Source organism: Siniperca chuatsi, linkage group LG23 (assembly GCF_020085105.1).
Source record: "Siniperca chuatsi isolate FFG_IHB_CAS linkage group LG23, ASM2008510v1, whole genome shotgun sequence".
Classification (NCBI taxonomy): domain Eukaryota; kingdom Metazoa; phylum Chordata; class Actinopteri; order Centrarchiformes; family Sinipercidae; genus Siniperca; species Siniperca chuatsi.
Window position 1 is genome coordinate 12,455,310 of NC_058064.1, and position 12,189 is coordinate 12,467,498.

Here is a 12,189-nt window from a genome sequence, read left to right on the forward strand (position 1 = left end):
TCAGGTCAACTCCACACACACACAGAGCCCATACACACTTCATATGATAATCTGTGGTTGCGATCCTTCCTGTCTTTCTCTCACACACACCAGCGCACTTCTCTGTCCTTTTTCTGTTCTCCCTCCTCTCTCTGTTTCGCTCTCACTCACACTCACACACACACAAAGGATGACTCAAGCACAATGTTGTGTTTGTTTCCCAACACAGTGGTCACTGAGGTCACAGGACAAACGTAGAAACACAAATGTACTACTTTTCATCATCACTATCATAATAGTGGTTTCAACGTCTTCGAATGCTTTCACTGTTTTATTTTACTTCGAGATCCATTTTGGTCTCACCTGAGCAGTTGAATCCAAGCAAAGTTATGATTCTGTATATTTCAATTTCACAATGTTTAAACCTGCACCACCTGTACTGCACCACAAAATCTTCTATTTCACACATGACTAGGGGGACAATGCTGAGTGAAAGTTCAATAGACGTTTTGTAAAATAGTTTGGCTTCCATGTGGGGGCATGACAGAAAAGTGACACAGCCAAGTGCATGTATCTGCACTGCACACATACAACCACACACACATTTGCAGATAGACAGGACGTTCACTAAAGAGATTAATGAAAATATCATTCATTTTTATTGAAAAACAAAAACAAAGATATATTGAAATTGTGCATGTCACAGAGTGAATGTATGTCTCTCTAGAATAAGACAATTTGGCAGGTTAAATGCATAGGAATCACTGACAAAGCTATAGCTAGTTGGGTGATGATTACAAGAATGCAGCGGCATAACCAGTATACCCCACACATTTGTTGTGTCATTTAACTTTGTGCTTTGGCAAAGTTAAATTAATTTGCATCATCCCACTTACATTTTTACTATATCAAAAGGCAACAGACAAAAAAGAAAAAGAAAATGATCAATAATAATCATTAACATATTCTGAGAATGAAAAATAAGGCAAAAAAGGGGACACAGTTTATAAAACACAACACCAGCTCACTGTTTGGTGTCTCGTGGAGGATTTAAAAAAAATAGACAATCAAAAAACAAGATGGACTGTTTTGAACAACAGCAAAATAACAGATTTAACATGACATGGAGATATGTAAGCTTAAACAGGGAAGAAAACAATAGAGCTTTGGTAGAGTTGTTTCTGTTTAACAGTGATGCAAAAAAAGTGATGAATGAAGGAGTTAAGCAGAAGTCACTACTACATTCAAAATGATAATAACAAATTCTTTTTTTTTTTTTTAAATGACACAATCAAGGAAGGATTTAACCTTCAGCTGGTACCTTAGGAGAGATTAAATAAATCAAAATCACACAGCAAGATTTTCCTGAACTAATTAAGTAGCCAACTCTCAATCAAGCATTATTTTTATGGAGTTACACTCTCACAGTGCTTTAAAGGACATCGTGAAAGCATATTAAGCACCATATGAGTGCACCGTGAAGGATGTGATAAGAACATCATACAATGAATATACAAACCTTCTTCCTGATATCTGGGTTGGAAGCCATTTTCCACAGTCCATGTCAGAAAGTGTCTCAAGGTTTATCTAACATGTCTCCTTGTCTGCATAGATTTACCTTACTGAGGAAAATCAGTGCAGGATAAAGACTATTATATGGATTCGCCTCATTAGTGTACGTCATGAAAAGAGGACATCTCTACGCTAGTTTTGTAAATGAATAATCCTAGTTTAGTTTTATCTAGACATTGCAACACCTGCTAGCCACCACTAGAGAGCAAATGAGCTAATGGTGGGAGAGCCAATGAATGAAAGAATGAATGAATACTTGAGTGAGTCACTTTTTTAGATACACAAGGTGTAAACATACAAAATATGCATGGCTCAATGTCAAGGCCAATATCAAATGTATGCAATAAACTGTGTGTCAATAAATTACAATGAATGTAATTTCTAGAGTAGTATGCTTCATGGTGCCCTACAGACAACCGTCTTACCCTCTCTGTTACCCTGACAACCCTCATCACATTATCCTTATTGCTGCAGACGTTAAAATTGCGGTTGCTTTTATGTCATAGACAAACAGATGAGTTTAAAGTACCTTACACTCATCAGTATATAATTAAACATAATAAATTCAGCCAGTATCCTAAAATTGGACCAGAGAATTAAGGAAAACCTCACAAGCCATAATGCTGCTATAAAGCTCAAGTTTAAAAAATACAAACACATTTGGTCATTGTCTTTGCATGTATGTGCTTACTAAAGCATAAGAAACCATCTAGGAAGTGTTGTAATAAGGCACGTTTAAAAGGATTTCACATACTAATTGCATTGGCGTTGCTATAGTATATAAAACAGGTAAAAACAAAAAATAACAAAGGATAAAATACACATAAAACCTTAGTTATGGCACTTTCTCCTCCCCCCGCCTCCTACTGCTGCAGGGTTGCTCAGGTCTTCAGAGGAAATCGTTTTGGGAAATTCACGTTGCTTTTAGAACTGTTCAAGTATGCCATGAATGTGCGAGGAATTACGCTCTGTGTACTACCTACACAGCTGCTACTGTATTGATAAGATCAAAATCCAATATATATCCAAATCCATCAGTTTTTAAACTGACCATCTGTCAATTTATCCTTCATTTTGTCTGTCTTCATCATCTTCACACAGCATTTTTTTTTGTGTGTAGTAATGTCTTCATGCACATGTGAGTGTATGCACATGTGCTCAAATTGTGGCAGTTTGAGTCTGATCTATGTGTGGTGTGTGTACATGTTGATTTCTGTGTCTGTGTGTATTTGCATGCGACTGTGTGTTGCTTTATATTGTACTGAATGTTAGATGGGGGCGGGGACCTGCTGCCTTCCCGGTCCGGGTTGAGAGGAGAATTTCTGGGAGTGCCAACGGGTCTCCTTGTACACAAACCAAGCGTTGCCCGCCCACACAAACATGTTGAGGTAGCCAAACACCTGGAAGAATGCAGACGTTTAAAAAAAAATTAATAATACTAGAAATCACTTCTAATAAAGGAGGACATTCTTATAATGTACTGTAAATCTGTGAAATAGATAGAAGATATTTGCTGGGTTTTATATCAATCACAAACCCACACATTCTAGGACAGTTTGAGGACTTACACTGTGGTCACTTTTGTGTTCATCCTAATAAATTAGCTTTGCACTTCTGACACAGAAAATATTAAGCAGAACACAGCAACAGTCTCTGAGGAAAATTAAATTGTTGCTCATTGCTCAGTCTCATGACTGGGAGTCAGGCTGCTTAATGTTTATGCTTAATGCTTCTGGCGAAGTATTATATAAACTGGGGGGGCTGCCAGAATCAATGACTCTCTACTGGCCAAAGATTTGGATTTTACGGGTCAGAGTAAAACAAAGAGCTTGAGGAGGGTTGACACTAGAAACACATTGTTAAATGTATCATTTAACAGTTTCGTCAAGTGAACAAAGACTGAGATTGGTGCAAGTGTAACTAAAATCTCCTTGTCTGTAAAAGCTGCTCTGTATTTCTTCTCACCACAGAGATGTTGAGGGTCCGCATGTTGGCGAACTCTGTGACCTCACAGGTGACGTTGCTCCCCTTGCAGAGTGCCAGCGTGGCGCCGATGCCATCAGTGTCTATGGCATCCTTCACATTCTGCAGGCCCTTCGCCCAGGCGGACGAACACACCAGCCACAGGAAGACCAGGATCGCTGTGACCACAAAGTCCTGGAAACAAGTAGGAACACATCAGCTCTACAGGCAGAAGCTACAAGTCTCTCATTTTCAGTGACACACAAATCCTAGTGTGAAATGTCATCATTCTCACAGCTTGATTTAAGTTTGTGCATTGACCAGCAAGATCAATACTCACAAAAATGGGTCCAAAGTCAGAGTCCTTGTAGACGTGCATGTAGCCTAAATACACCAACAGAGCCACCATGCTGTACAGAAAGCAGATAATGGCGATGCCTACAAAGAACTCCGCTGAGGAAGCCGAGTCTCCCACCATGTGTGTCGTCGTGACAGAGTGGTTACAAATTGTGGTGTTTCCCTCGACGAGTGGGACCTGGCTTAACCTGGCCACAAAACAAGACAGAAGGTTCAAATCACAATTTGACCAGTTAAGTGATGATAGGTGACACTTGTCTGCTGCTAAAAATGGCTCAAGTCACACAAAACTCTGTTGACATCCTCACCTAAATGGGTAGTGAAAGTTGGCGCTGAGAGTTTCATTGCTGCCATCGCCACAGAAGAGAGATATGATGTTGCTCCCCGAGAATCCGCCACAGCTTCCAAAAGCAAATATGGCCGTGAGCTGTTTGGACAGACAAGAGAGAGTGAGAGATTAGGGACATGGTTGAGACTGATGTGAGAAAAACCCTGTTCAGCTTTGGGGATATAATATCAAAACCAATAAACTTACTGTAAGATACTGGAGATTTGTTTAAGAGGAGGGGATGATATTTGGTTTATTCTTTCTAATAAACCTACGGTACAAAAACACTTTAACTTTATGACATTGTATGACAATTTGTAAATGAAAACCATACCCAATCATAATTTAGTTTTACTGTGATCCTCCCTACATACTTGGACAATACAGTTTGAAAGCGCAGTGAAATGTCACCAGAACCTCACACCCAGAAGAAAGCTGGCAGCCTAAAACATAATGTCAGCAGTAAAGAGCCAGAGGGACCAACAGATGGCCAGCATTTTACTCTTACAAACAGCTGAAAATATAACTCACTACTCAACAATTTATACAAGTTTTCTCGAGTCCTTTGCTCTTCTGATGGAAATACCCTATTTGAATCAAATTTCTCATTGTGTTTACATAAAAGAACCATGACAGCAAAAATCAAGTGCATCTTTATTTGTACCATTTTTTCCTTCCTCTCACAAAACTGCTATCTTATAAAATACAATAAAATGTGGCTAACATGGCTGCACTAATGCTGCTATTCAGCTCTGTTCTTTCTTGCAGAGGCAGAAAGCATCTGACTCAGCGTGTAGGCCATGTGACACTAATACTCTCCTTAAAACCAACACATACTAAATTCTTTCAGTCAGGGTGGCTGCTATTAAGCTTAACCCTCAAACTGCAGCAGGCGAAACGTATAATTCGTGGGTACCGAGCTCATTCAGACTCTCACTGATATCACTTTACTCATACTTCATGGGTAATGATGATCTGGCGTGAAGATATGCACTATACATCACAATATACTGCAGAGGAAGATTTTGTTCTTCTCAAAATGTTTTGTTAACAGTTTTCACACATGCATAGCTTCATGTCTCTGCCCGTCATCACGCATCCTGACTGAGCCTTCCAGTACAACAGACAGCTGTGCTACAGTACATAGAACTAAACCACACAGCCAAACAACTGTCTTGCTTCACAGAGCAGGCATTTTGAACCTTTTCAATCATGTGGATGACAAAAAAACAAACAGGCCTTTAGCTCAACTACTGTATGGCTTGCAGTAAAGGAATATTGGAAACAAATTAAAGAATCCAGAAGGTTACAGAATCATGCTTTAACATCCCTGTTTCACAAAAACCTCTTAAAGGGACAGTTCACCCCAAAATCAAAAATACATATTTTTCCTCTTACCTGTGGTGCTATTACCTTGTTGTGAGCAGTTTCATGTAGGAACTATTTTCTTTCCAGATGTATTTTTTGGCGCTTTGAGCACCACAAGCCGAGTGCCATGTAGTCCCATTATATTCAAAAAAGGCAGACATCTCTATGGCCAATATCTCCAAAACTCAGCATCAATCTAGATGGATAAATAGCACTACAGGTAAGAGGAAAACTATGTATTTTTGATTTTGGGGTGAACTGTTCCTTTAAACATGCATTAATTGATCTTTTGGCCACCTGGGGGCAGTGCGATAAGCTGTAAACACAATACTGGCCTAATATCACCTTACAAAGTTGATATGGTGAACATACTAGCAAACAGTGGTTTATTTGCACGTGGCAGACATGGGGCAACATTATCATTCATTTGGAGTAGTGTTTCTGGCCACCTGATGATGTAAGTCTAATATTCACTCCCCTTTTAGCTCTGTTTTGCTCTCCACCAACTCTTGAGACATATCTGTATCTTTAGCTACTAAATGCTACACTATGTTAATCAGCTAGTCGCTAATTTTGTCTGTCTGCTGTTTGGTGCTGAGCAGGTAGTGTACAGCGGGTTTTTAGAGCTTTTTTCGGCTTGAGACAACACTAAAGAGAGCGGAGAGAGTGGACCAAAACAGTAAAATTGTGGGCTTGAAAACCAAAACAATGAGCTGAAGGATTCTAAAACGCTCTCTAGGGCTGAGAGGAACTGCATTCGGATGATCATTTTCTCTTGGTTCATTAATACGAGCGGCCCCTTTTACATTACACATAGCCATTTGATCCACTGTTAATATAAAAATATTGATTACAGCAGCTTTAAGGTTAAGATCTTTGTCCCCTTTGTACTGCAACTCTTCAGGCTGAAATGTGGCCCAGAACACATCAGAAGGAGTGCCTTAATCAACATAAAGTTATCAAAAATATGCCGAAATAAATAAAAAGTAGATTATGTAGATTAACACTTGATAATGTTTTAAGGCATTTCTGTTGCAGCATCTAGCATGTAGTAGACAGGAAGTAGATTACATCATGTGTACAAAGATAAACCAAACATTTAAAAATAAACACTTTCTGCTTCATCAGCACAACTGTAACACACATACTCCCACCCTCGAAAAATGCTTACAACAGGCCACCTCAACTTTTAGCCTTTAGCTTTGCACCACAAGACCCCCACACACATACAGTACATTTACAGACACACCCACACACACACACCTCAAGGCCTCTCTCCAGATGTTTCTCCAGATGTCACTGGCTGCCACTTCCTGTTTTTCTGGCTACACACAAGCTACTTCTCGCACATTCTTGTTTCACTGACTCTGTCACTGTGCCACTACGAGGTCATGGAGCCTCAGCATGAACAATTGTAACAGCCAGCGTGGATCAAACACACACACACAACATTTTAATTCTTTTGTTTATGTTCACATTTTTAAACAGGGCATAAATACTACACTGCACAAACACTGTCTGACAGTTGGGTATTTTGTCATGTTTCCAATAGCATCCTTTAGTCCTAATTAGGTCTACAGGTTGCATTTTCTCCAAACATGGTGACTGCCAAAGACTGTGGACATCTGCAAACCACACAGTACCAATTTATAGACATTCCTGAGACTTTCAAATAAATGTATTATAGGCAGTCTTCACTCACAACGGAGATGTGAGACAGGATAAGCCCACAGAAACCACTCACGTGTGACAGAAGTTTCAGGTTCATGTATGTGATGCAAACAATGAAAAGTGAACCTATAGGAAAGAGAAAGATTGCTTCTAGTGGGTATGACCTGTAATCTGACTTTAGCTGAATATCCTCATCAATCTGAAATATCTTGTTAGCAACAGAATAATCAGCAGTGTTCCCTTCAGTTCTTACACAGAGGTCACTGAGTCCAGGTCAATCTGCCCAAAAAACCCCAAAGCCAGTGGAGCGTGTGCCCATTTTGTCACTGGGTTTCCTTCAGAAGCCCAAGAAACCTGGCTCTCCCTCTTTTGGCAGGGAGACCTAGCATCCACACAAGTCCAAAAAGAGAGAAATAGCTTTATCATCATTATTCAACATGTTGAGTGAGTAGCAATTTTTACTCCAAACCCTCCTTCCTGTTTACTACTGTGTGGAAGATAATATCAAGGGAGGTATGAGTGTTTAGGCTAAGTAAACTACTTTTTTCATTTAGATCACTCAGAGGTTTACAGGGTAAATGGGCGCTGGATAAAAATGTTGGATTTTAGGCAAGCAACCTGCTGGATACCCTCCAATTTCATGGACAGCAGTAGTGATGAACCATCTGTCAGAACTGAAAAATGATATCATCAACTTGCTGTTTCCACTCTACTGCTATGTTACATTTACCTCCAAAATCCATGGGCCAAACACACGTTCGCTGCTGCTACTGCCTGAGAGTAAGATATGCAGTATTCTACATGCATTATTTTAACACCTATATTATTTATTAACGGAAGGTTTGCTGAGCATGCATGCACCAGCTTTGTGTTAAAAGCGTCTCTGAGTGACAGAGATTTGGTTATGTGGAGACCACAATTAATTAGTTACACGTTTAATCTACCGATTATTTTCTCAACTTATCGTTTGGTCTATAAATCATCAGAATCATAATAATAATAAAATGCCTGTTACAATTTCCTAAAGATGAGGCTGACGTCTTCAAATACCATGTTTAGTCCGACCAACTGTCTAAAACCCAAAGATATTCAATTTACTATCACATAAGACAAAGAAAATCAGCAACTGAGAACCGGAAACAAGGGAATGTTTGGTACTTTTGTTTGAAAACTGACATATGACGAGTATTCGATTATCAAAGTAGCTCCCGATTTGTTGATCAACTAAACGATTAACTGACTAATCGTTTCAGCTTTAATATAAAGTATGAAATGCGGCAATGAACGAACGTGACCATGCAAACCTGAAAATGATATATTTTCACTTTTTCTTATGTATATTAGTGTATTTACCAAATGATGGTGCATTAAAACTTGTGTTCAAGTATCAAATAATTCATTTACATTTTTTTTTAACAGTGATATATTGTAATAATTAAAGTAGTTAAGTAGTGTTTGTTCAGCTGTTGCTTGGTATCCAGCCTAACTTTGCTGATGTTCCTCGTGGACCTGCTTAATGATGTTTTATATAGTGGTTACTATATACTATTGGGTGGGCTGGGACCCCTGTATTAGCACATAGGACATTCCCAGCATTAAAGGAGTCAATATGAAAACAATTTATCATCCAGACCCCTGTGAATAACAAAATATGTCGGGTTGAATAAGGGTTACATAAGGCCAACACAATGAAACACACACACACACACTCACACACACAGCCTCGTGAGTCAGATGACCGGGTGTTACTGCTGCTCTATAGCTCTGTATGTGTGTTAGTGTGTGTGTATTATGAGAAAATAGAACAGCTGAGCTGCATTAACCCCACACTGGATTCATCTGACCCAGTTAAGTGGAGCAGAACCGATTACTGGACTTCCCATAAGAAACTGTCACACGTTCTCTCATGATACACAAGCCGTGTACTCAAGGGTGTGAGTGTATGAGTAGCCAAAATGTTTCAGCCGTCTCTGCACAGTTATTCGGAGGTAAATTATTGGTGAGAGATGCATTAATCTATAACTGTGTAGTCTGAAGGGCAGGCCCATACAACCAGCAAAATGATCCAAATGCACAGGAAACAGCTGTTAGCCAAGATTTCTTTGTCAAACAGTTTATCCACACTTTCAGTCTATGAATCTTAAAGATCTGAATTTACTGTAAGATAGTAAAATAAAGTAAAGTAAAAATATTTTCAAGAAAACCTTCATTATTGTCATAATGGGCATATTATTGGGTATTAGTTTGCTTTTAAAGCTTAAGCGTTATTTGCTAAATAACTTTACTGCATACATTTTAAGTGTAAAACTTCAAAGCTGCAGATGAAAGAAAGATGTGAAGAAAGTTGATATATGCTTTCTGTGAATGTGTGAAAAAGTCCTGGTTATGCTTGTGTGGTTCAGAAATATTTTTGCCATCTGCATTTTTAACAAATGCCACTTTTTCTCAAGGGTGAAAATCGCCTGGAAAAGGGAAAATCCAAGGAGCAAGAAAATGACTGAACCTCCCTGTCCTCTGGGTATGACACACACACACACACACACACACACACGCAGTATATGCATCTAACTTACCCACTCCACCAGTTTGACGAAGCCCAGAGGCTCCTTCAGCGGCGACAAGTTCAGTCGAAATCCGGTCATCATGATTGTGATTCTGATCCAAAATCTTTATCCAGTTGTTCCTAAACTGTGGATGTTGGTCCAACAGGGAGGAAAAAGGGGAGTTGTTTGACAGAATGACGTGGTTTTACTGCCAACGCTGCAAAAAGTCACCAGCCCAAGTTATTTAAAGTGAGTTTTACAACCCAACTTTGCGCCAAAGCAACTGATTTAAATTTATGCCACGGAGGTGAGATTGTTCTACTTACTGAAAATACAGTTGTACGCGTTTCAGGAACTTTTAACAAAAAAAAAACAAAAAACAATGTCAATGGAAAAAACGTTAGTTACGGTGGATATTTTTTGCAGTGTAGCTTGAAAGACGAGTTCCTAGCGCTCCTCTTGGTGATGCGCAAAATACGCAGGCGATGTAGCGGATAAAGAGTGTGCCAAATTACGCTTTGCTTTTGGTGAGAAAGCGCCGTGTGTATTTCGTTACCGGAAGAGGATGCTAAATAAAAAAAAAGAAAAGAAAAAGAACGTTTTGTTTTTCCTCTACTGGGCTGGAAAAAAACCCTCTAACGACCAAACGACCATACTATCAAATACCACAAAAACAACTTAAAATACATGTAGCTACAGTATAGCAGTGCATTACCATAGAAACGCCATGCACAGTGACAGCAGGAGACACGTAACTTTCCTGCCACACGAAAGTTACAGTCCGAGCACCAAAGGGCATCAGAAGTGTCCTGCTGAGTCTATATTGAATCCATCCGCTAGAGTACGCAGGCTGCCTCCTCCTTGCTGAGTTTGCAGTTAGTGTGTAAGCGCCTCTTTGGTACTGACTGGTGTCATGTGACTCTCAGAGCAAACCACAGATTCTCAAAAGTCTTTGAACAAAGAAAACCTCAAGGGTTAATATTAGTAAAGGGTCATTTCACAAGACGTCTTAATGGGGGTTCCACATGCCTAACAGATTCCACTCCACAGATTTTAAGATAAGTTTACTCATCATGAGATATATATATATATATATATATATATATATATATATATATATATATATATATATATATATATTTTAGAGCTTAAAAAGTCTAACAATATAGTGACTATATATATATATATATATATATTTTTTTTTCCCCATAAACAAACATTTCGTTAAGGATCCTTTACATTTGGTTAATACAGGCCACAATATGTACTGAGCCAGACATTTCATAGTTGGAAAAATACATTTGTCAGTGCTAAGTTTACTCATCATGAGATATATATATATATATATATATATATATATATATATATATATATATATATATATATATATATATATATATATATATTTTAGAGCTTAAAAAGTCTAACAATATAGTGACTATATATATATATATTTTTTTTCCCCCCATAAACAAACATTTCGTTAAGGATCCTTTACATTTGGTTAATACAGGCCACAATATGTACTGAGCCAGACATTTCATAGTTGGAAAAATACATTTGTCAGTGCTAAGTTTACTCATCATGAGATATATATATATTTTAGAGCTTAAAAAAGTCTAACAATATAGTGACTATATATATATATATTTTTTTTTTTTTTCCCCATAAACAAACATTTCGTTAAGGATCCTTTACATTTGGTTAATACAGGCCACAATATGTACTGAGCCAGACATTTCATAGTTGGAAAAATACATTTGTCAGTGCTCTCTGTTGGACAAACTGTCATGGAGGCACTGCTTCGTATGCTGCATTTCTGTACTGACATATCTTGTTACTCACTGATCGAAATACACACTGATACAGATACAGCTGCAATAAGCTAATGTCAGTTGATCCATCGACCCGTGTAAATGTTGTAAAATGCCTTCTGTAGCTCTGGAGGAGCTCATCAAAGTCTGAAAAAAATAACCTCAACTCTGGGTTGGAGACTTGCATTAAGCCTGCATTAAAAACTGGGGGGAAGGGGGGTGATTTGAAAGATGTTTATCAGGCAGGTAGGGTAAAATAAAAGATGCTATTTAGTTGCATTATAGGAACTGTTTTTGGAGCTCAACTTAAAATCAGGTATCAATTTTTGACCACTTTTTTTTAAATGTCTCGAAGCAAGTCCCCCCCACTTTACGGAAGTGCAATACTAAATCGAAAAACTTGCCCCTTTACAGCTTCCTCTCTCTCCTCCATGTCACAGTCTACTACTAACTTAAAATGTTATGGTGGAACAGCTGAGATTTATTCCTTTAAAAACAGCAACTGACTTGGTGGGAACTTTTCTGCACTTCCAGAAACATGTTTAACTGGCAAAATGGGGCTGTTAGAGAGCCCAATATTAGTGGCTGATGACAT

At 38.5% G+C, this 12,189-nt stretch overlaps 1 protein-coding gene across 4 annotated transcripts; it reads right to left on the bottom strand.

Moving 5' to 3' along the window:
- Nucleotides 1-615: 615 nt before the first annotated feature.
- sypl1 (synaptophysin-like 1) lies at nucleotides 616-10,678 on the bottom strand. 4 transcript variants are annotated; one of them, XM_044185666.1, is made up of 6 exons: nucleotides 10,496-10,678; nucleotides 9,811-9,925; nucleotides 4,179-4,297; nucleotides 3,854-4,058; nucleotides 3,517-3,708; nucleotides 616-2,951 (listed from the first exon to the last, which is right to left on the bottom strand). In XM_044185666.1, the coding sequence occupies exons 2-6, from the start codon at nucleotides 9,880-9,882 to the stop codon at nucleotides 2,820-2,822; spliced, it is 720 nt and encodes a 239-aa protein (XP_044041601.1). In that variant the 5' UTR covers nucleotides 9,883-9,925; nucleotides 10,496-10,678; the 3' UTR covers nucleotides 616-2,819. The 4 variants fall into 4 exon arrangements, with proteins under 4 accessions (XP_044041601.1, XP_044041600.1, XP_044041598.1 ...); XM_044185665.1 differs by having other exon boundaries at nucleotides 9,811-9,997; nucleotides 10,107-10,663; XM_044185663.1 differs by lacking the exon at nucleotides 10,496-10,678 and adding an exon at nucleotides 10,107-10,464.
- Between the last annotated feature and the right edge of the window lie 1,511 nt (nucleotides 10,679-12,189).